This window comes from Phodopus roborovskii, unplaced genomic scaffold (assembly GCF_943737965.1).
Source record: "Phodopus roborovskii unplaced genomic scaffold, PHOROB, whole genome shotgun sequence".
Lineage (NCBI taxonomy): Eukaryota > Metazoa > Chordata > Mammalia > Rodentia > Cricetidae > Phodopus > Phodopus roborovskii.
Window position 1 is genome coordinate 12,525,546 of NW_026126525.1, and position 21,212 is coordinate 12,546,757.

The 21,212-nt window shown below is 39.9% G+C and overlaps 1 protein-coding gene across 1 annotated transcript in view; it reads left to right on the plus strand.

Annotated features, from left to right (window-relative positions):
- Window positions 1-9,888: 9,888 nt before the first annotated feature.
- Btc (betacellulin) overlaps window positions 9,889-21,212 on the plus strand; it is a 39,318-nt gene continuing 27,994 nt past the window's right edge. The window contains exon 1 of the mRNA XM_051198584.1: window positions 9,889-9,952. Coding sequence (XP_051054541.1) covers window positions 9,889-9,952 — 64 coding nt within the window. The remainder of the gene's footprint in view (window positions 9,953-21,212) is intronic.

Below are 21,212 nucleotides of genomic sequence, written 5' to 3' on the forward strand. Positions count from 1 at the left end.
TGAAGTAGGGCCAGGCTATAACTCTTAGCTCTCAACCTCATAGCCTGCATCAACCAGCTAGAATCTAAGTCAAAAGGTTCCAAATGGGACTGTAAGCTGGGACCCACATGTTTAAACACATGAGCCCATGGAGGTGCTCTAACATTTGAACCATGACAAGGCAGGTGTCCATCCCTTCATACTTTACTCACAAAGAAGAATGCTGGCATGGCCCCAGGGCACATGGAGTCCTCGATTCACAACTGGGTCACTTTGGTAAGAGGTGGAGAAACAGAGATGCCAGCAAGGCTGTTTTCGTACAGTAGTGCATACTCAATTGGAGAAATCTGAAGTATTCTGGGTCCAGGATGAGGCAAAGGGCAGAGAGACCAGACAGGCCAGTTTTACCCTATTTAGGTGACAGAACTTTCTTGTTCTTGGAGTTGGTCTCATTACCTTCTCTTGAAATCTGTGTGATAAAGTCTAGATGGCAGAATTATAACATGACTCAGAAGGGTCTGGGGAATGGATGATCAGGTAAGTGGAGGTTCTGTGACTACAGAGGACAGGAGTTCAGTTCCCAACACTAACTTCATGTGGCTCACAATCATGTGTAACTCATCCTCCAAGAGACGTGACACCCTTGACTTCTGTGGGTGCTGCATTCATGTGCTCACAGTGTGCCCCACACACATGATTTTTTTTAAAGGAGCAAACGACTAAGAGGAGAGGCAAGACAAACAGGTAAGTGTTCCTTTCCTGTCACTGTGCTTGGCTCATTGGACATTTTCTAGGAAAACTTCTTGAATAATCAAATGTTAAACCAATGGCTTCAACAGTTTAATTAACAAAGAGTATGCTGATATAGTATTGGCTCTCTTGTTTCTACATTTAAACCTTTGAGATGCCTTTCCCTTTCTTGAGAGCTGATCTAGAAGCTAGGGGGTTTAGTGAACTGTACACACTTTGCTTACAGGGTTTTCAGAAGTCTTTCTTCCCACTGTAGAAAAAATCATCCACTCTGCTCATTGCTAGTATGTTTTCTAGATTCTAGTTATTTGGCATTAGAATATTCCTAGCTTATATGGTTTTCAATTATTTAATCTTTCTTTCTTCCTTTCCTTCCTTCCTTCCTCTCTCCTTCTCTCCCTCCCTCTTTCCCTCCCTCCGTCCCCCCCTCCCTTCCTTCCTTCCTTTCTTCCTTCCTTCCTTCTTCCTCTCTCTTTCATTTATTTATTTAAGTTCCCAACCTTTAAGCTGTGTGTGTCCAAGCCACACTGGGCTCATGGAGGTTCAAGAACAACTTGTAGCTGATTCTTTCCAGCTACCATGTGAGAATTCTGCTGATTGAACTCAAGTGCTCAGGCTTGGCAACAAGTACCCTTACCCACAGAGTCAGCCTGCTTGCCCTGGTCTGGTATTTTTAAGATCATTAAATACTGTCTGATTATAGTCAGATTGGTAGCATATCATATCACTGATGTAGAAATCCTGCATTCCAACTCAGACTGGGAAGAAAAGTGGATCAGGATCAGACGGCTTCTTCCATCATTAGAATGTTTGCTGTCACCGTCCTGAATGCGGGCTGGTCATGTCATGTGTGCAGTTATCTTCCAAGCATTGGTGTTTACTTCTTCAGCTTAACAGCTCACAGGGAAGCTTGCTCTTCTGTCTTCCGAGGAAGCAGTCTCTAGAGTCCAGCAGCAGCTCAGGATTGGGGGGCCATCCACATTGATTTGCTGAAGGCCGTTGGTGATTTAACCAGTTAGCTTTCTCAGCTAACAACTTCAAGTCTTTGCATAGTGTCTTAGGGAACTTGATGTAAGAGAGACTCATAGTAAATCCAAGGTGATTTAAGCAAATCTCATGGGGCATGGCGTACTTATCTCTGAAATCACAGACTTGAAGTGGCAACCTGTTCTGCCAAAGAATGAGCTCCCCCACCCTGCCCCACCCAATTGTTGGGTATCGGGGAATTTATAATTTTGAGCACCCAAGGCAAGATTGTTTAAACTCTGATATTCCATGGCTTATAAAATATAGCAGCACTTCTGATGGTCCTGCTTTTCCATACGGATCCCTCTGTATGTCATGAGATTATGCTACCCATATAAGAATTGAATGTGAATGTGTATGACATGCATTGCCTTCAAGCTTCTCCCATAAAACTATCTTGTGTGATTGCTGGACCAAGTTGACACATGAAATTCATTATCACAGTTTTACTCATTGTTAAGTGGATATTCTAAACACAACTCTGTAAACCTGTTAATCACCACATAGAAAGACTATTGTTTCCATACAGTGATAATGAGTCACACTTTTGCTTAACATTATAAACGGTCCAGAATACAAAAGAAAATACAGTGTTCCACAGAGAATGCAAGTCTTAGGTGCTAGTATTTATCTATACAATATCCTATAACTTAAATTCTATAACATAAAATAAAAATTAAGTGAATACTAATGATACTCATTTCATGTTACATAAAACAAAGGGATTTGCTTTACACACACACACACACACACACACACACACACACACGTTCATGCACGCATTAATAACTAGAACAAAAAAAATCTTTGTTTTCTGCATCTTGTCTTTATAACTGTTCACTTGTACTGTCCATCCTTTCCTATGTTGTTTGTGTTTTTAAATTGCAGTAGACTGGGATATAGTACTAAGTGTATGACACCATAACTCCTCATATTTCCATCTTAGACAGTTACATGAAAAAGAAATAAACTGATATTTCTCTAAGCCACTGAATTCTGGCACCTTTTTTGTAGTCATGACATGACTTTTACAAACCTGCTGGTTCTAGTTGGAGTTTTCCTCCCATGAGGCCTGTGTTCCACATGTGACTGCAGCTGAAAGCAAGGAAGGAGCTTGTGCAGGTCTCCTTTCTTCCCATCTCTAAATACTCTACATACATAAATTTTGCCAATTGTTAATTGACTAAATATTGTTAACTATAGTTCTTGCTTGATAACTGTTTTGTTATATATAATATAATAACTATGTTAAAGTTAAAACAGAAAAGAGGAGATGATGGAGGATGTTCTTCTGTATATGTGTTTCTCTTATTGGTTGATGAATAAAATATTGATTGGATAGTAGCCAGGCAGGAAGTATGGGAGGGGCTACCAGACCAGGAGAATTCTGGGGAGAGGCAAAAAGAGAGAGAAGCTGTCAGAGGGAGATGCCATGTAGCTGCTGGGAAGATAGGATGCTGGAAGTTCTCTGGTAAAATAAAACCATGTAGAAATACATAGACTAATAGTTATGGGATAATAATTAAGAAAGAACTAGCCAAGAGTTTATAATAAATAGACACCTCTCTGTGTTCATTTGGGGCTAAAACAGCTGTGGAACCAGGTGGGAAAGAAACTCTGTCTACAACTAAGACATGACCATGTTTCAAATTTAAATAGCACATTTCTTTCAATTTCTTTAATTTTTAAAATTCCATTCTTCCCTTAAGAAATACCTTTCGAAGAGTTGCTTAAGATTCAAGACTCCCCATCTTCAGTTTTTTTTCTTTCTTCTCATTCTTTTCATTGACTTCTCTCCCCTAAGAAGCTGTGGAAAGGTGGGGGTACGGGGTGGGGAATGGGGGATACAGATGTCAAGCTTTGGGAACTTAGTATTCTGTTCACATTGCTGTAATCTCATTGAACAGTGACTTCAGAACTAGGTCATGGTAGAGGCTGGAGCAATTGTGAACGGAAGAGAGTTATGATGAGATTCCTCAGGTCCATGGAGAGCCTGGACCTTCTCAAAGGCTAGCAATATAGATATTAAAGAAGGTTTTGATGAGATCTCAAAAGGAACCGAGGAGCAAAGCATTAGATTAAAGTCATAAAGTTTTGAAGAACTTGACTACACTGTGTCTGAGCTCTCAGACTTTGTGGAATGCAACACTTTACAGCAGTGAGATAGAATATCTGGTACAGGGGAAATTCTAAGCAGCAAAACACCCAGGCTATGGTGTAGTCATTTGTAATATCTTAAAGAAAAAAAAATGAGAGGACAAAGAAATAACTTTAAAATGAATTTATAATAAAATGGGAAAGAGAATAGAAAGATTTGAAAAATCCTTAACCTGGCTGTGTGGTAGAAATGAAGGAATGCATTGAGGCGTGAAAGCCAGCCATAGGTGACCCTGGGTGACTTTTGTTTAGGAGATTAGCATGGGTAGAAGGGATCACTGAACACTGGATGACTTGTTAAGCATTTCAGAGACCTTCGAGTGTGTCCTTCCCATCACAGACCTAAGCACTAGGTGGAAAGAATGGCTTCAAGGCACTAATTCAGGGCACCCTTCATGGACTCACATCATATGAGAGCCTCAGGTCTCTGCTGCCCCAATTCCACTATCATTACTGTTCTAGTTGTTGGTCAAATCAGCCAAAGTGAGACACCCCCATCCATTGCTCTGGAAAGGAGCTTCATATAGATGCTGTGTATCCTGCAGGCCTGAAAAATGCAAGAGCTGTGAGGGGCTGGCCTCCTCCCCTTTCAAAGGATGTCATGATGGCTCAGAGGATCAGGCAGACCTTGATGTAAGGGTTGAGTCTCTTCACAAAACTCTTTCAAGGGCAATGCCCTGGTACCATGGCCATGGGAGTGTCTCTGAGAATCCAAGATTATAGAGATACAATGACAGTTTTGGAGTGTTTAAGACAGGAAGCTCTCCATCTTAAGTGAACTGAAATGTGGGGTAAACTTAGGAAGGTTACAGAGAAAGATGTGGGAGGCATGGAGTCAAATGAGATTGTTTTCTAATACTTCACTGTTTTCTCTGTCAGGTTTTGGAATGTGTGGGCCTTATTGCTCCCTCTCTTTTGATTCATTTTCTCATTTGGAGTGAGGATGTCTCATCACTGTATTTTGGATGTACATAATGTCTGTTGATTTCATAGACTCAGAGCTGTTGTGATTTGCCCCAGGATTAATCCAGTCTTGAATTTCACATCTAATTCAAATGAGACTATGGATTTTAGACTTTTAAATTAGTGCTAGATTGAATTAAGGCTTTGGGACTTCTGAGGTAGAATATTTTTCATGGTAGAGGGACATGGGTTTGCAGAGCCAGGGGGATAATTCTGTGATTTGATTGTTTTTAATGAAAGTTTATATGTTAGAAAGCTATTTATGTTAATTATATGTTAAGGTAGGGCTCTTGAATGGTGATTAGGGTTCCATGAGGTCACAACGGTATTTGTGGCTTTGTAAGTAGAAAATGGAGTCCAATCAATAAATTCTCTGTCTTGCAACTTTATGCCCCCTATCATCTTATGAAGAAAGCATTCATCACATACTGGTGTTATTGTCTTGAATAAACCAGTTGTCAAAATTATGAGCTAAGTAAACAAAATTTCATACTATAAGTGAATCTATAGTATTCACTTTTGGTAGTAGAAACCTAACTAAGACACTGCTTAGAAAAATATTGCGTTCTCGGTCATATACTACCTTCCTAAATAAGGAGAACTAAAAGATGGTAGATGAATTGGAAGGCATAGTGAAGAGGGTCAGAGGCCAAGGAAGTGTGAGGAGGCACAATGGTGACCAAATTCAAAGAATGTCAACTTTGTGTACTATCTTAGCATAGCCTTCATTCTGTTATTTCCTTCACTCCAGCTCAACTATAAGCAAGAAAACCAATTCCTCTTAGCTTTCTCTATGACCCTTTTAAAGTTTAATAGCAAAAATTGTAATTCACTGGATAACTTCTAACGTACTAGATTTTGCCCTTAGAAGCATCTATCATCATGTACCATGAAAACTATGCCAGTTATTACTATTACATTCTGTCAATGAGGGAACTGAGGCTTGGAGAAATGAATCATTTATAATTCATCCATTTTGTGATACAGCTCCAGCCTGAAGAGTTCTAAACCAATGCCTTATAATACTCCACCGCTGTTATCCCACCCACAGGAGTATCTGCACCAATGGGGGGGGGTTTGTGAAAGAAAGTCATGGTAGCAAGCATATTAGTGAGAGATACAAGGGTCTTGCCACAGAATTGAAAATTGTACTCCTTGGGTGTTTGCTTAATTTACCCTTCTCCATTTTAACGTGGGAGTTTTCCTTCTATAGCACCAATAATTTGATTAAAGGAAAGGAAAACAATGAGCCAAAACTAAACTACCAGATTTGGCATCTCATGGGTGAGTATGTTTGAGATCTGCTCAAGTCTCATTAAGCTGCTCTTTAGAAAAGTGAGTGAACCAAACAACAGGCATTTTTTGAAAAGGTTGATTCTCTAAATTAAATTAAAAAAAAATGCTTTGACTCCAAAATTTAAGTTGAAGGACAAGTTACTGGGGAAAAGGATTTCTATTTTTGTTTCCACAGAAAATGAAAAGATGTGGATTCCTTCCAGACTAATGTGGTTTGATCATGCCAGACTGCCGGAAACAGAGTACAAGCTGATCCTACATTCAAAACAGCTGGACAAAACAGCCCTACAGACTACAGCCAGGATATCTGAATCTTCTTCGAATCCCCCATGACAGCGCCCCTTACCAGCAGGAAGTAGTTTGGAAAGAACGATTCCCAAATTCCCAAATATTGTGTATAAACATTTGTTTTCACTTAATTGGACTTTGTTATATAAAATAAAGTACAATAAAAAAGAAAAGGTTGATTCTCTAAAACACCGAACAGGAAGGTATTCTAAAGTGGGCAAGAAAAAGACAGGAAAAGCAAAACAGCAGGGAAGCCTCCACAGAACATTCAGACTGTAAAACACAACTGAGTAAATAGAAAATTTGAGCAGTAATTTTTAATCAGTATTTTATTAGACAGTAACTCAATACTTTATAAAACAATATATTTAAAAAAGATGTTCATTTGCTACTCTTACTGAATTAAGCCATACTGATTGATACCACACTCAAAAAAGGTCCCCAGACTGCTGAATGCATGGTCTACAGTCAAAATTTGGAGATATGTTGACCCAGAATAAATACATTCTGGAATCTTCCTTGCATCATCATGTGTGTCTGTTTATGTGTTGTAGCTTATTTTGTCTTGTCCAGAGGAGGGGGAGGAATGTTCTTGATGGAGGCTACTCTGTGTGGGAAGAGGACAAAGCTAATGCTCAAAGGCCCTTCACAGGAATCTTCTTGAGCCTCATACCAGATTTGGGAGGGTTATGCCTGACTAATTCTGGCACGGGGATGATATCATCCAAACAATGTCTAACTCGATGGATGCAAGTTCTGCTTTGTGACTACTGTGAGGCATGGAGCTATTGCTCTTTGATTGCAGCCCAGCATATGATCTGATGACTTGAGACATACCTTAGTTACTAGAATAAGGACACAGGAAAATCAAAGCTGAACCTCCAGCATTCCAAAATTAAAGTCTGTATTTCAGATTTAAATTCCTCCGTACATGTGTAGAGAGTTGGACTGAGGATGGAGAAGAAGGGAAAGGAAGGGATGAAGTGAAGGAGGGAGGGAAGAAGGGGGAAGGAGAGAGAAAAAGAGGAAAGGGTATTCTCTTGACCTTGAAGAGACTGGCTCTTTAGTGCCGAATTCTAGAGGACATATTCTTGGGAACATTTATTTTATTTCTATCAGTAAATTAACTCTCATCTCATGGAAAGATACTAATTTATCTGGCCTAGTTAGTGTATTAAATTACACTATTTCATCCTCTAGTGGCCTGAAAAAGTTAATTTACCATTTGAATGTCAAGAATGCTAAGTACATATATCATGTCCTATCCCTTTATAATTCTCAACAAACACACAGTATGCTTTGCTTGGGTGTGCTTTCTTTTTTTATTCCCATTTACAGATACTGGGACAGAACAAGAGGACTGTAGCAGTCTATCGGCAGTAAGAGGACAGAAGTTGACTGTGGTGCATCTCAAGGCACTCAAGAGAAAGCCTTGATATAAGAGAGGGAAAGACGCCAGGAAGAAAAAAGGACAGAGAAATGCTGATCCAGTGACAGTGATTCTAAAACCCATGACTGCCTCTACTCTGCCCTTTGTATCTGTGGTGCAGGATCTTTCTATCCCCTAGTCCTGGAATGCTCTAGACCCTTCTCTCCTCCCCTTCCTTCTCTCTCTCTCTCTCTCTCTCTCTCTCTCTCTCTCTCTCTCTAAGGGGGGAACTAGAAACTAGAATAGATGGATTTAAAAAGCAAAGAGCCAATTTTTAGTTTTCTAGGTACATTAATTGCCTAAAGCACTAAAATAATTAGGATTGGTTTAGAAACAAAATGTCACTAGCTTAATTTACACAATGGGATGGGAAAGAAAGGGCAGATGCTTGACTTGAATCCCATATGTAAAATATGTTTATTGTACACTTGGATGTCAGAAATGCATGTTTTGAAGGTGGGTGTCTTCTATGTATTGCTTTTGCAAGATCAGTAAGTCAGTACCCACGACTCATGAGAGCCCTTTGGTCATTTGAGAGGCAAGTATGTTTATAATATAAAGTAAGACTGGAAGCTCTTTCCCCTCTTTGAAGGCTGTTGAGCATATTTTTGGGCTCCAGAAACTGCTTGGTGCATAACAATTTCCAATAACCGGGCACAATGAAGTAGGGACAAGGCTTGGCAAGACACAAGCAAAATGAAAAAAGAAAGAGAAAAGAAGAAAAACAAAAGTCTTATTTGGAAAGATACAACTAGAATCAAGAGGGTAAATAAATGAAATGTAATGGAAAAATAAAACATAAACGAGGTTATTTCATTTATCTGTGTACTTAGTTCATTAGTAAGTTAGCTTCTGAGTTAAAATTGTGCTTTGTGAGCCAGGCCGACCCTGAGAACTTGCTGTCCTCCTGCTTCAGCCCAAGGTGCTGGGATTACAGGTATGTACCCCACAACACATTGATACATGAAATTTCTTTTTCTTTTTTTACTCCCTCCCTTCATCCCTTTCTCCCTCCCTCTTTCCCTCCCTCCCTCTGTCCCTTCCTTCTTATTTTGTTTCCAAGACAGGGTTTCTCTGTATAGATTTTGGAGCCTGTCCTGGCAATCAGTCTGTAGACCAGGCTTGCAGAGAACTCACAGATCCTCCTGCTTCTTCCCTCCAAGTGCTGGGATCAAAGGCACGAACCCCCAAGACCCCTTGGTACCTGAAATTTTCTAAAGGAGATTTTGGTAAGCTAAAATCTTACCAAAGAGTTCACTAACAAATTAATAGAAACGAATAAAATAATAGAAGACACTGAACACCGAGCTGTCACCTTTAAGAAGTTTACAGACAGCTAGGAGTCTTGAGAAATTGCCTGCCTGTGTCAACTGTCAAATGCCTGAGTTTTTTGTTTTTTGTTTTGTTTTGTTTTGTTTTTCAGTGAACTTGGCTCAAGTCTCTTTAACTCCAGCCCTAACCAGAAGTGTCTGGCTCTGATTTTCCCTCAGAGGGCTCCTTGAGTGAGTTGAGGCCACAAGCTGGCAGCTGGGTCATCTTCTGCCACTCTTTTGGGTCTATTTTACCTCGCTTACTTCCCCAGGGATGGTGGGGGAAGAGAAAGGAACAGTCAGGTGAGACCCAGCAGGGGGAGTGGGTGAGCTGGCCCCATGGCCATCTGAGTATGGCCTTGGGTGTGGGTGTGGGTGTGGGTGTGGGGCAGCTGGGTGGGAGCAGCGTGCAGGCTACTAGCACCAAGTGGTGCGCCTCTCCGGGGGTGTGTGCAGAAGGCTCCAGGATAAATAGGAGGCTCCCAGTGCCGGGCGACACTGGAGCCCGCTGGCTGCCCGCCCCGGGTGTTTCCCTGCCCTGTAGCCAGGCTGCCTGCTGCGTAGTTTCTCTTCCTCCTGGCTCAGGGATTAGTTTCCAAGCACCCTGACGGTGCCAGGACCCCGGGAAGGGCACGAAGAAAGATCAGGGAGGCTCTTCCAGGGGCTGCCTTGCCCAACACAGCACGGTTGATGGACCCAACCGCCCCGGGCAGCAGCATCAGCTCCCTGCCTCTGTTCCTGGCCCTTGCCCTTGGTAAGTGTCCATACTGGGAGCTGTAAATCAGGAGAAAAGACAGAGTGCTGGAGTCCTGCGAACCTTGATCTGAAGAGGGAGACAGCTAAGTTAAGATCCCGCCTCTGGCTTGCACCTGCTGGAGGCCGCAGGGCAGAAAGGACCCCGCGGGCTCGCTACTGGGCTGCATTTAGGTGCTGCTGAGGTGTGCCAGGAGCAGAACCAGGAGAAGTCTAAGCGGGACCCGAGAGGCATGTAGCAGGTGCTTGAGGCAGGAGCAAGGGTGTCTGTAAGGAGGATACAAGCATGAGGCAGAGGAGCGAACTCCTTTCACTCAAGGGCTAGAGAGCAACATGCCTCTGCGTGTGTGAGTGTGTGCGTGTGCGTGTGCGTGTGCGCGCGCGTGTGTGTGTGTGTGTGTGTGTGTTTGTGTGTGTTCCAGGAATGTGTGAGAGACAGGACTGCTGTTGAGACTTGGGGAAATCATCCTCATCAACACACACACACACACACACACACACACACACACACACACACACACACACACCTTTTTCTCTTTCCCCCTTTTCTTAATTGTTAGGGAGTAGCTGGGAGGAAAATGTGGTTTCTTCTGAGGTGTTTCTGTGACTCTTCCATTCAATGACAAGTAAGCAAAGATAAATGAAAAACAAAAAAAGAATATGCCAAACTGTCTCACTTAGGACCTGCTGTTTCTTATTTTAAGAAGTCACAAGAGGAAATATTTGTCTTCATTTGGAAAGTAAAGTCCAGTTGGCTGAGAACCCCTGACTGTGATTTCTATGTGGTGGAGGGGTCGAGGTGAGGCAGGTCCCTGGAAGCTTCAGGGGGCATCCTGCCCCGTGTGTGCTATCTGTGTAGAGGACAAGAAGAGACAGCCTACTGGGAAAGTCCAGCCATCTCAACATCTCTGCTTCGAGGTTCCTGAGGATGCTGGAAGGGAAGGGGCTCTAATGTTATTTTCTAGCCTTAGGAGTAATCTAAGGAAGACTGAGACATTATGCGTGGGTTGGGGGACTTCTAAGAGTCACAGTGTTATTAACCCTCCTTTCAAGCCTAAAAGGACCCTCCACCTGTGGCAAGGGATGAGACTGGCTCTCAAGGTGGAAATTCATTTGGCTGTGCCTCCTGAATGGGAAATAAGGATAAGATGTTTGCCAACCTGGTGGCAGGTGGGTTGGATATAGATCCAGGTTAGAGAAGGATTGGCTTAGCCTGCAATAGAAACAGTTCATATTAACCCAGTGTAGAGTGGCATGGGAAGAGAAGAGAGGTGCATTTGAGATGGAGGTCTCAAGGAAGCACTGATTCTCTTATCAGTACCACATGTATGCAACTGGCTCTGTCATCCTCTCTCTTGTCTGGATTGTCCCATAGCCAAGGTCTCATTTTGCTAGAGTGAACAAAATGCTAACATACATAAGAAGTGGATGGACAAATGTTCAAGAGGTTCTTAGATGTGGTTCGTGCACTTAAAGTGATTATGTTTCATTGGGAATGCTAGCCTGACAACACAAAACAATTAGGAAAATATTCAGGTAAGCGGAGAAGGGAGAGTTCTACAGTGAATATGGAATGGTGACAAGAAGCTGCATGCAAGGTATGAGAGAGTCTGAGAAAAGAGTGGAAGTCAGGGTAGAAGACCGCAACGCAAAAGTGTTTAGGAAACAGATGTTGATTTGATGGCGATTCTCTACTAGAAGAAAATGATGCAGTTGCATTGAGAGAAAATGTAAACAGTTTCTGAAGAGCCAAAATGACAAGTATAATTAAAATATTTGATCAGAAATCAATAGGTAGTTAAACAGACTCAGTTACAACGCATGAATGGAGGATGTAAACAATGAATCAGAGGAGATAAAACTGGCATTAGGGTGCAGTGTAGGAGGAGGAGGAGGAACAATGGACTAAATGGCTTGATTGTCTTGAGGATATGAGTTAAGCATGAGCTATGTGCTGGGCTAGGACTGTCAGGAAAGAAATGACCCTTCAGGGCTGATGGGTTTCTCCTTTACTGTCACACAGTCCATTTCATACCCCCAATCTGTCAAAAGACAAAAGTGAAAACAGAAATCCTCTAAACCAGTGTTACAGTACACTCAGGGAAACCTAAATGGGTGATCTCCTTGATGACTGATAGCTTAGGAGCTTGGATTATGTCTCTAGATCCCCTACATGCTTGCAAAGTTCCAGGGGATGTGGTTTGTTGGCATCACTGTTTCCATTAAGCATTCCTACGTCTATCACACATACACTTTAAGTCTCCTAATTTAAACCATATGTAATTTAACTGTGAGCAATATGCTATGATGTGACATGACCGATGTGACACTGGAAAGAGCACAGCACACTGTCGCTGAGCAGATGGGAGATGGTTCCACCTCTGCTCTTCTGCAACCCTAGGATACCTACAAGTTACATATTTCTTGACATCATCTTATTCATTTGTAAAATGATGAGATGTTATGTTTCCATCATCACATTCTTCATGAAAATACATAAAATACTATATGATTAGTTAGCGTGTGTGTTTTAAGTGTAGATGCATCTAAAGATAATGGGCTTTGGTAGATTACTCTATTCAGGGTAATTAACATTCCAAAATATATAAATTTAGGTGATGCTTCATTTATGAATTTTATGAAGGAAAAAAGGTGAGTTGGAGATAGAAAAAGAATAGCACAAAACAGCTTTATATGATACAAATAAATTTAACATACATATTAGAAATCTCTTTGTATATATATATATATGTGTGTGTGTGTGTGTGTGTGTGTGTGGTGTGTGTGTGTGTATACATATATATATATATATATGGAGTTGGTTTTATTTTACTAAAACTACCCAAAATAATTTGTAGAGAGTAAGTGGAAATCTCGACTTTGATTTTTCATCTGTATTCTCTTAACTCTTAATCAAATTCAGCTACTGATAGAAATCTAATTCCAGTGGTTGAGGGGGTAATGTTTAAGAAGAGATATTGAGCACTCACTTTTTATCTTTGTCATGGTGTCTGAGACATGAGCCCAGTGGAATGGTCCTATCTCTCAGAATCATAGATGATAAGTTGTAGTCAAATCCATTTCCTGTATGATTCTTTAAATGGCAAAGAAGCCAATTCCTGAGTTCTTGCTTGCCAAAAGAAGGGGACAGACTGTAGTGATGTCACTCCAGGCCCTCTTGCATTTGCTCACTGTGTAAAGGCAGGCCATGAGAACCTAAGCCTGGTTCTGAAGGACCTTGGTCTTCTTAACTTTAGTGAGGACCGCTTTTGACTTCCCAAAGGACTTGCATTCCAAAAGCTAGTATTCATGACAGATACTTTGAATGTATATCACATAAAGTATCCTATATCAACAGTGGCTGTGGTAGAATTCCCTCTTAAGTATTAGAAAAAGCTTATGAATTTACAATGTACTAATGAAAGCACAGATGATGATAATAATATTAAATCCAAGTGTAAAGCAAATGCCAAGTAACAGATAACATGTTTGCTTTCACCATCACATCTTGATAATGATGTGTTGCTTCTCATGAGTGAAGGGTGGGGATGAGGTAATATTTCTAGTGTATACTATAACTGTTACATATTCAACAGATACAGATTGATGACCTTTTATAAAAAAAAAAAAAGCCTATGTAAGTGATGACTATGCTTGAATGTATTTGCATGACAGGAGACACTTTCCAAAGCAGAATGCTTGTTACTCAGATAGGAGATAAAAGACTTTAAGAAAGAAAATAAATTTTGACTTATTCCTCTAAGGATTGTACACCAAATGCTATCTGATCTGCCAGGTACTTAATATCATCATTGAGTTATGAAGCTAAAACAATTCCTAAGTCATCTAATACAATAAGCACAGAATTCTTCAAGAGAAGTAGTTCAAGATGATCTATGTTCATTATTTATATGAAGATGTACAATTGATACACAATTAACTTTTGGAGTTGCTAAAAAGTGTCCAGGGACTTACTCATCATGTACTGAGATTATTTCATAGTTCTTTATGCTTCTCAGGTAGGCTTGCCCTTTGTGTTATAGAATGCCCACAAGTTACACCAAAGAGGACAGCAACCCGATTGAAATGAGTATGCTTTCTGAGACTAATGATTGTATCTTAAAAAAAGTCTCTCAGTAGCTTGGGTTAGTCTTTAATGGTGAGAATTTGAAGACATTTTTAGATGGTTGGAGAGAGATGGGGTATTTAATCTAAATTCATATCAATTAAGTAATTGACTATCAGCTGTTCAAGTCAACTGACCATGAAATATTTCCATTCATTCTTTATGTTTTTGAGTGATATGTAGATTGCTATTTACTGACCTGTGGGTTAAGTGCATGAGTTACAGATCAGTTTGGAAAGTACAACAGTGTTCATACTCAATTTTCTTGTTTGAAAGTGTGGCATGGATTTTATTTTTTTAATGTTATTTATTTATTTATTTTTCTTGTTTTACATATCGATCCCAGTTTTTTCTCCCTCCCTCTCCCCTTTCCTCCCATGCCCCCCAACCATCCTCCCATCCCATTCCTCCCCTACTCCTCAGGGAGGGTGGTGCCTTCCTGGAGGGGATCAAAAAAAATCTGTCAAGTCATTTGGAGTAGGGACTAGGCCCTCCCTCCTGCCTCTAGGTTAAGGGAGTACTTTTCCATGGGGAATGTGCTCCTAAAGTCCTTTTGTACCAGGGATACATCCTGGTTCCACTGTCAGAGGTCCCTTAGATTGCCCAGGCCTTCTAACTGAGACCCATGTTCAGGGGGTCTGAGTTGGTCCAATGCTGGTTTTCCAGCTCTCAGCCTGGGGGCCCATGAGCTCCCCCTTGCTCAGGTCAGCTGTCTCTGTGTGTTTCTGTATCTGGTCTTGTCCTCCTCTCTGCATCTGGATTCCATTTTGGCTCAGTGTTTAGTTGTGGGTGTCTGCTTCTGTTTCCATCAGCTACTAGATGAGGGCTCTATGATGGTGGATAAGTTGGTCATTAATCTCATTATCAGGAAAGGCATTTATGGTAGCCTTTCCATTGTTGCTCAAATTGTTAGTTGGGGTCAGTCTTGTAGGCACTCTGGACATTTCTCTATAGCCAGTTTTTCTCTTCAAACCTATAATGGCTCCCTCTTTTATGGTCTCTCTCTCTCTCTCTCCCTCCCTCCCTCCCTCTCTCTCTCTTCCCATCCATTCCTCCCCTGACTCAATCTTCCTAGTCCCACTTGCTTTCCTCTCCTCCCCTTCTCTTTCTCCTAGCTCCCTCTCTACTCACTGCCCCCCTCCCAATATGATCAGGAGATCTTGTTCCTTTCCCCTTCTGTGAGGGACCTTGTATGAATCTCTTAGATTCCTCCTTGTATTCTAGTTTCTCTGGCAGTGTGAATTATAGGCTTGTGATCCTTTGCTCTATGTCTAAAATCCATATATGAGTGAATACATACCATGTTCCTCTTTTTGTGATTAGGTTACCTTATTCAGGATGGTTTCTTCAAGTTCCATCCATTTGCTTGCGAATTTCAAGATTCCATTGTTTTATTCCTTGGGGTAGTATTCCATTGTGTAAATGTACCACATTTTTTTTTTACCCCCTTTTCAGTTGAGGGGCACCTAGGTTGCTTCCAGGTTCTTGCTATTACAAATAGTGCTGCTATGAACGTAGTTGAACACATGTCTTTGTTGCATGGATGTGGATCATTTGGGTATAGTGGCATGGATTATATAAAGGAATGGGTTTCAAACAGAACATTTTCCTATTTTCAAAATTGTGAGTTCATTATTTGGCCTTATTTGCTCATGAAGGGGCATGTAAAGAATGTTTGACACAAAATAAGAATTCAAAATAATTGATGTGCATGTCCCCATTAAAAATGCAGCAAGTCCCTAGGCTCTGTCCATATATGTTACAGTTGTATAACGTAGCCCTCTTGTAGGACTCCTGATAGTGGAAACAGTGCCTATCTCCAACTATTTTACAGGTGTTTGGGACCCTACTCCTCATACTGGGTTTATTTGTCCAGCCTTAATACATGGGGAGGTTCTTAGTCTTACTGAAACTTGATATGCTATGTTTTGTTGATACTCATAGGAGACATACCCTTTCCTAAACAGAACTGGAGGTGGGGAGGAGCAGGGAAGATTCAGAGGAGGAGGGACAGAGGGGAGATGGAGGGAGGGACTGGGAGGAGAGGAAGGAGGGGAATCTTTGGCTGGGATGTGAAACAAACAAACAAATAAATTTATTACAAATGCAGCAACATCAAGTATATCTTTTGATTTTATGTTGCAAAACAGAGGCCAGTAGTTCAGAGATGCTGAAGGACATATTTCTTCATCTCTTACTATATGGGCCTGGTTCTGGAGGGGTGAAAGAGCCTTCCACAAAAATGTTCTTGTTTTGCAAGAAGAAAAATCATTTCTTCTGTTCTGTGTTGAAGATTCAAACTTACTATGCCAGTCTTACAGGTTGAGCTCTAGGGCAGATTTGATTGGTCAAAAAAACTTTTCAAAACAAGCCTTTGGACATTTGGGGTATATGTCAGTGTCTATCATGTTTGAGTCTCTGGGCTTAATTTCTAACACCAAGGACAAAGAAGTGATTATGTGGGGTAGAGAAAGACAGTGACCATGAGGCTGTCCCTTGTGGCTCAACAAAAATGCTCTTTGAATGTCAAGTGATTTATCTCTTCTTTGATTAGAACCATGCTTTTCAACAATAGTGAGTAATAAAGTTGGTTATAGCATGGATTTCTGGGTGATATTAAATAGGAAAAAAACCCAACAAATTATACTTTTGGTAGCCTCTGTGGACATTGGAATATATTTGCTTCAGAGGCTGTTATTTGTGGACTTGTTAGTGTTAGAGAATTTATCATTTATTCTACATCACACATGAACATGGTACAGCCACCAATTGCTTAGTTTGAAACACATGCCACACAAGCCTTTATCTTCTCTTCTTTGGAGTGGGCCAAACTTATCCAGAGCAGAAAGGGATGGACCATCAGCAGAGCTGGATGAAGAAGTTTGGTGGATTTGGACTTGGCTTCGTCCTGAGTATCTTCTTAGTGGTCTGCCCTCTGGGCTTCTGGTGGACACAGGATGCTGCTGTGTACTTAGATCTCTACTTAATCTTTAGTAAGGAATCCCAGAATCACCACTTTTTAGATTTTGGGGAATAGTTATAAAATTATCTCTGTGCCTATTATCCCATTTGCTCTTTAGCACAAAAGTGATAATCAACCAGTAATGTAGAACTGGTTGGACACTGGTCTAGAAGACTGGTGGCTTATTTAATCTATAAAACATATCCACCTAATACAAGAACTAGATGCCATTATTCTTTCCATTATATAGGAGGAATATAGAGACAGGGATCATGCAATGAGTCTGGGTTTCTGGCTTTATTGAATATGGATTTTACAATGTGGAATGCCTGAGTGCCAGTAGATAAGCATCCATTGTGGTACGTGACAGACAGGGACAGAGAGCATGCTAAAAGCCAGGGAGGCCATGCTGTATTAAAGTAGGAAGACTGACACTGGGTTTACATATTCTTGGGTTATTATTATTATTTTTTAAAACATTGAAATCATTATCTGTCTCCTCACCTTCAGGTATGTTTCCTCCCCATGCATTTCTGTCATCTTTGGCTATCTCAGGTATTCGGAAGATTCTGGCTCTTCCATCCTCCCAGGTCACCTGCCTTCCCATGATCCTGGGCTGGACTTTCCTGGTTGTTAGAGTTAATTTGACAAAAGTCTTTGGGATAGGTGTTTGCTTTGGTCTGTGACTAGCACCGCTATGGACATTCTAGTCTGATCTTACACTTAAATAAACCTAAACATAAGGGATATTTCCTACACCTTCCCAGGTCTATTTTCAGCCGTGTGACACCCACATGTTCTTGGTGGAAATTGGGGGGTGACGTTATTTCATATTATTCTAGGTTAGATCCACTTGCCTATTGCTGAGAATAGTAAAAAGTCCACTCTGATCTAGACTAACATTGGAGTTGGGAGGCAGACTCAGTCAGACCATTGACTGTAATTCCTGGTGCTATGAATTTTGACTCTGAGACCTGGGTCCCTTAAATCTCAAACTTAGTATCCTCATTTACAAAAGCTGTTAGTAATGGAACCAAGGCTATTGCATGGATGACCTCATCACTATGTAAAACTGTGATGACGTACTGTGCATCCAAGGAGTGAATTTTAGATATGCAAAGTCTTTTATATGAAATTACAGGAGAAGTCATTATGGCCAATACCTTCTTTTTGTTGCAATTTTGAGTCTGACTTCTTAATTATAATCAGAATGTATTAATTAAAAGAAAAAATATCCTTTTTTTGCCTTAGTGTCAAGTTTCTGGCCTTCAAGTTATAGAAGAGGTAATAGATAAAACTACTCAAAGAACTTTACTTTGACTGATTTTGTAAGGAAAATGTGCAATACAAATTTGCAAAAGTGAATTGCATATCAGTCCTCTGAATAATAAATGCCTCCATAATTTCCCTTTCACCTGACAATTCTGATCCTGATTTTATGTATAAAGCATCCCAGTACAGTGTGACATTGATATAGATACAAAGTTATTCTGTAGTAGATGAATGTGTTTAAAAGGTGAATCTGATATTTGAAATCATCTCATCAAAATGGGATTGTCTCTTTCCTGAGAATTATAGAAATAATTGCCTCAATTAAAAAGGAATAGATATGTCATTTTGAAAGAATGGGTGGCAATGCAATGTCAAAATTCATTTCTAAGTATCAGAAAAATGGAAAACACATCATTTCATAAATTTTAGGAGAAAAATTCAGATTCCTTAGATAGCCATTCATAATATTAAGTTGTTCCATCACTCTCTTATAACAATGAGATAATTACTTAACTTTTCCACATCTCATTCTCCGACCTACTCAAAAAATAATCATCATCATCATGTAGGGACACAGGATCATTTTGAGGACAACTAGAATAATACAGGAAAATATTTTACCAGAATAATTGGGAAACAAATGTCCAGAAACAGTACTACTATTCTCAACTCTGTGAATAACTTTTGTCAATAACTTTTAAAATATTTTATAGATAGTAATACTGATCCATTAAGCCAAGTGAAGTGATAGATTTTGTACTTTTAATAAAGGAAAAGGACATTGCCACACTTTTCACTTCTGGAGGTAAAGAAAGCACCTTTGTTCATAGCTTCAGCAGAGATCTTTTCAGAATGCTTCACACTTACATCTGAGTGCCTAGAGTAATGTTTTTATTTAGCAAGTATTCAATAAATACTTTCTGAGCAAATGAATGTGAGTTAGTTCAGGAAGTATTTCTAGGCTAATATCTGCTCATAATATATCACAAAGTATTTAAGTATTTGGTGTAAACTTTATACTATAACACACAAACACACACACACACATACACACACACACACACACACACACACACACACACGGTGGGGGGGGAGTTCTTTGATAACTAAATCTTAGGAATGCTTTACTTTCTACCTCAACTCTTGTCTTTAGATTTGCTAGAAATGACTTATTTTCACTATATGGTCCCTTACCAAGATAGCATTTGAACCTGGTCTGTGAGTGAGATGACCTGGCAGATTTCATTTACCCATGGACGTTAGTGTAATGACCACTATTAGCAACGTACCCATTTACCACAAAATAGGGCTTGTCTGTACATGGAGAAATGCTTGGGGTCAACAGAGAGCACTGGTGTAATTTATAAAACTTATTATAATGAGTAAGATATAAATTTATCATAATGTTACAACTTTAAAAGTAAAGTAAATATCAAAAGAATGGAAAAGATATTCTTTCATAAATTTTAAGAGAAAAATGTCAGATATTTTAAGTAGCCATTCATAATACTAAGTGATATATTTATAATATATAGTAATATATTTACAAAATATACCTACTATTATTCTAAGGAATATCTATGACTATTATGCATCAATGAATTAATAAGAACTATTTACTTATAAACAATTATCTTTTCAAAGGAGTTTATAATATGTTGTATTAAAATGTTCATCACAAATGAAATAGTATAGACTGATTTAATTCTACAGTACAGGTTAAATATGATCCTCATAGAAGGAGAGTTTAAGGGCTGAATGATTGAAAGAATCCACTGGTGGAGTAGAGACTAGAGGCAATTCTTCCATAACAGTGGTGGAGGAGTACATAGGAAAGACTCAGAGGTTGTGACCTTAGTGTGCAGAAGAACAGATGAGAAACTAGTCAAAGGCAAAGGAAAACTCTACAGATAGAAAACTTGACTGAGAGAAGAGAGTAAAATTTGTAAATATGTCAGCATAGGAATTCATCATCTATAATGACAGATCATAGATACATGAGGAAGGAGAAACAAGGATCACAGCTCAAAGCTGGCACTCTGAGACAGAGAAAGTGCATGAGAAAGGATGGTTTTGCTGCAGGGCTGTGATCTGCTTTTGGGACACTCGATGCCTGATCAAGATTTGAAACTATGAAGGCCAACAAGGAGTTAGAGCAGTGGGCCCCAACGTGGGCTGTTCCCCCCCCCCAGGGAATGTGCAAAGTACATATCATCATACCTCATCCCAGACCCAATAAAGGCTTTTTTTTTTAACCATGATCCTAGGAGTCTACATTTTAGGAAGGCTTTCTAGGAGAAGAATAATATTCCTTTATAGAGTAATTATAAATATATATGTAGACATTCCTCCCTTCAGGAGATGGGAACTTAATTCCTTGATATCTTTCAGTGAGACCTGATTCATGACTTGTTTTCAAAGAGTAGTATAACATCCCATGTGAAGTGACTTCTTTTGTTTTCAAGGATGAATAATATTCTATTGCATGCATGTATCATATTGTCTTTACTCATTTATATGTTGATGAACACTGGCATTGTATCTATATTTTCGCTAATACTAGTGCTGTAGTGATCATGGGGTACAGACACTTCACAGAATTCTTGATTTCAATGTCTTTGCATATATACCCAGGAGAAGGATTGCTGTGCTTTTGTGAGTATTGTAAAACAGTTAAAACCAGAACCAGAAATGATGGTTCATCAATGAAAAAGATTGGATAGGGAGATTACTTTCAGGTTAAGGACAACAAGGGTTACTAGTAAGACCTAGTCTCAAACAAAACAAAATAAAAACAAAACTAAAAAACAAATTCATAGAAGCAGAAAGTTGACTTGTGATTTCCAGGGATGGAGATGGTTGAGAAATGATGAATTATTACTCTAAGGATGCTAGGGTTTA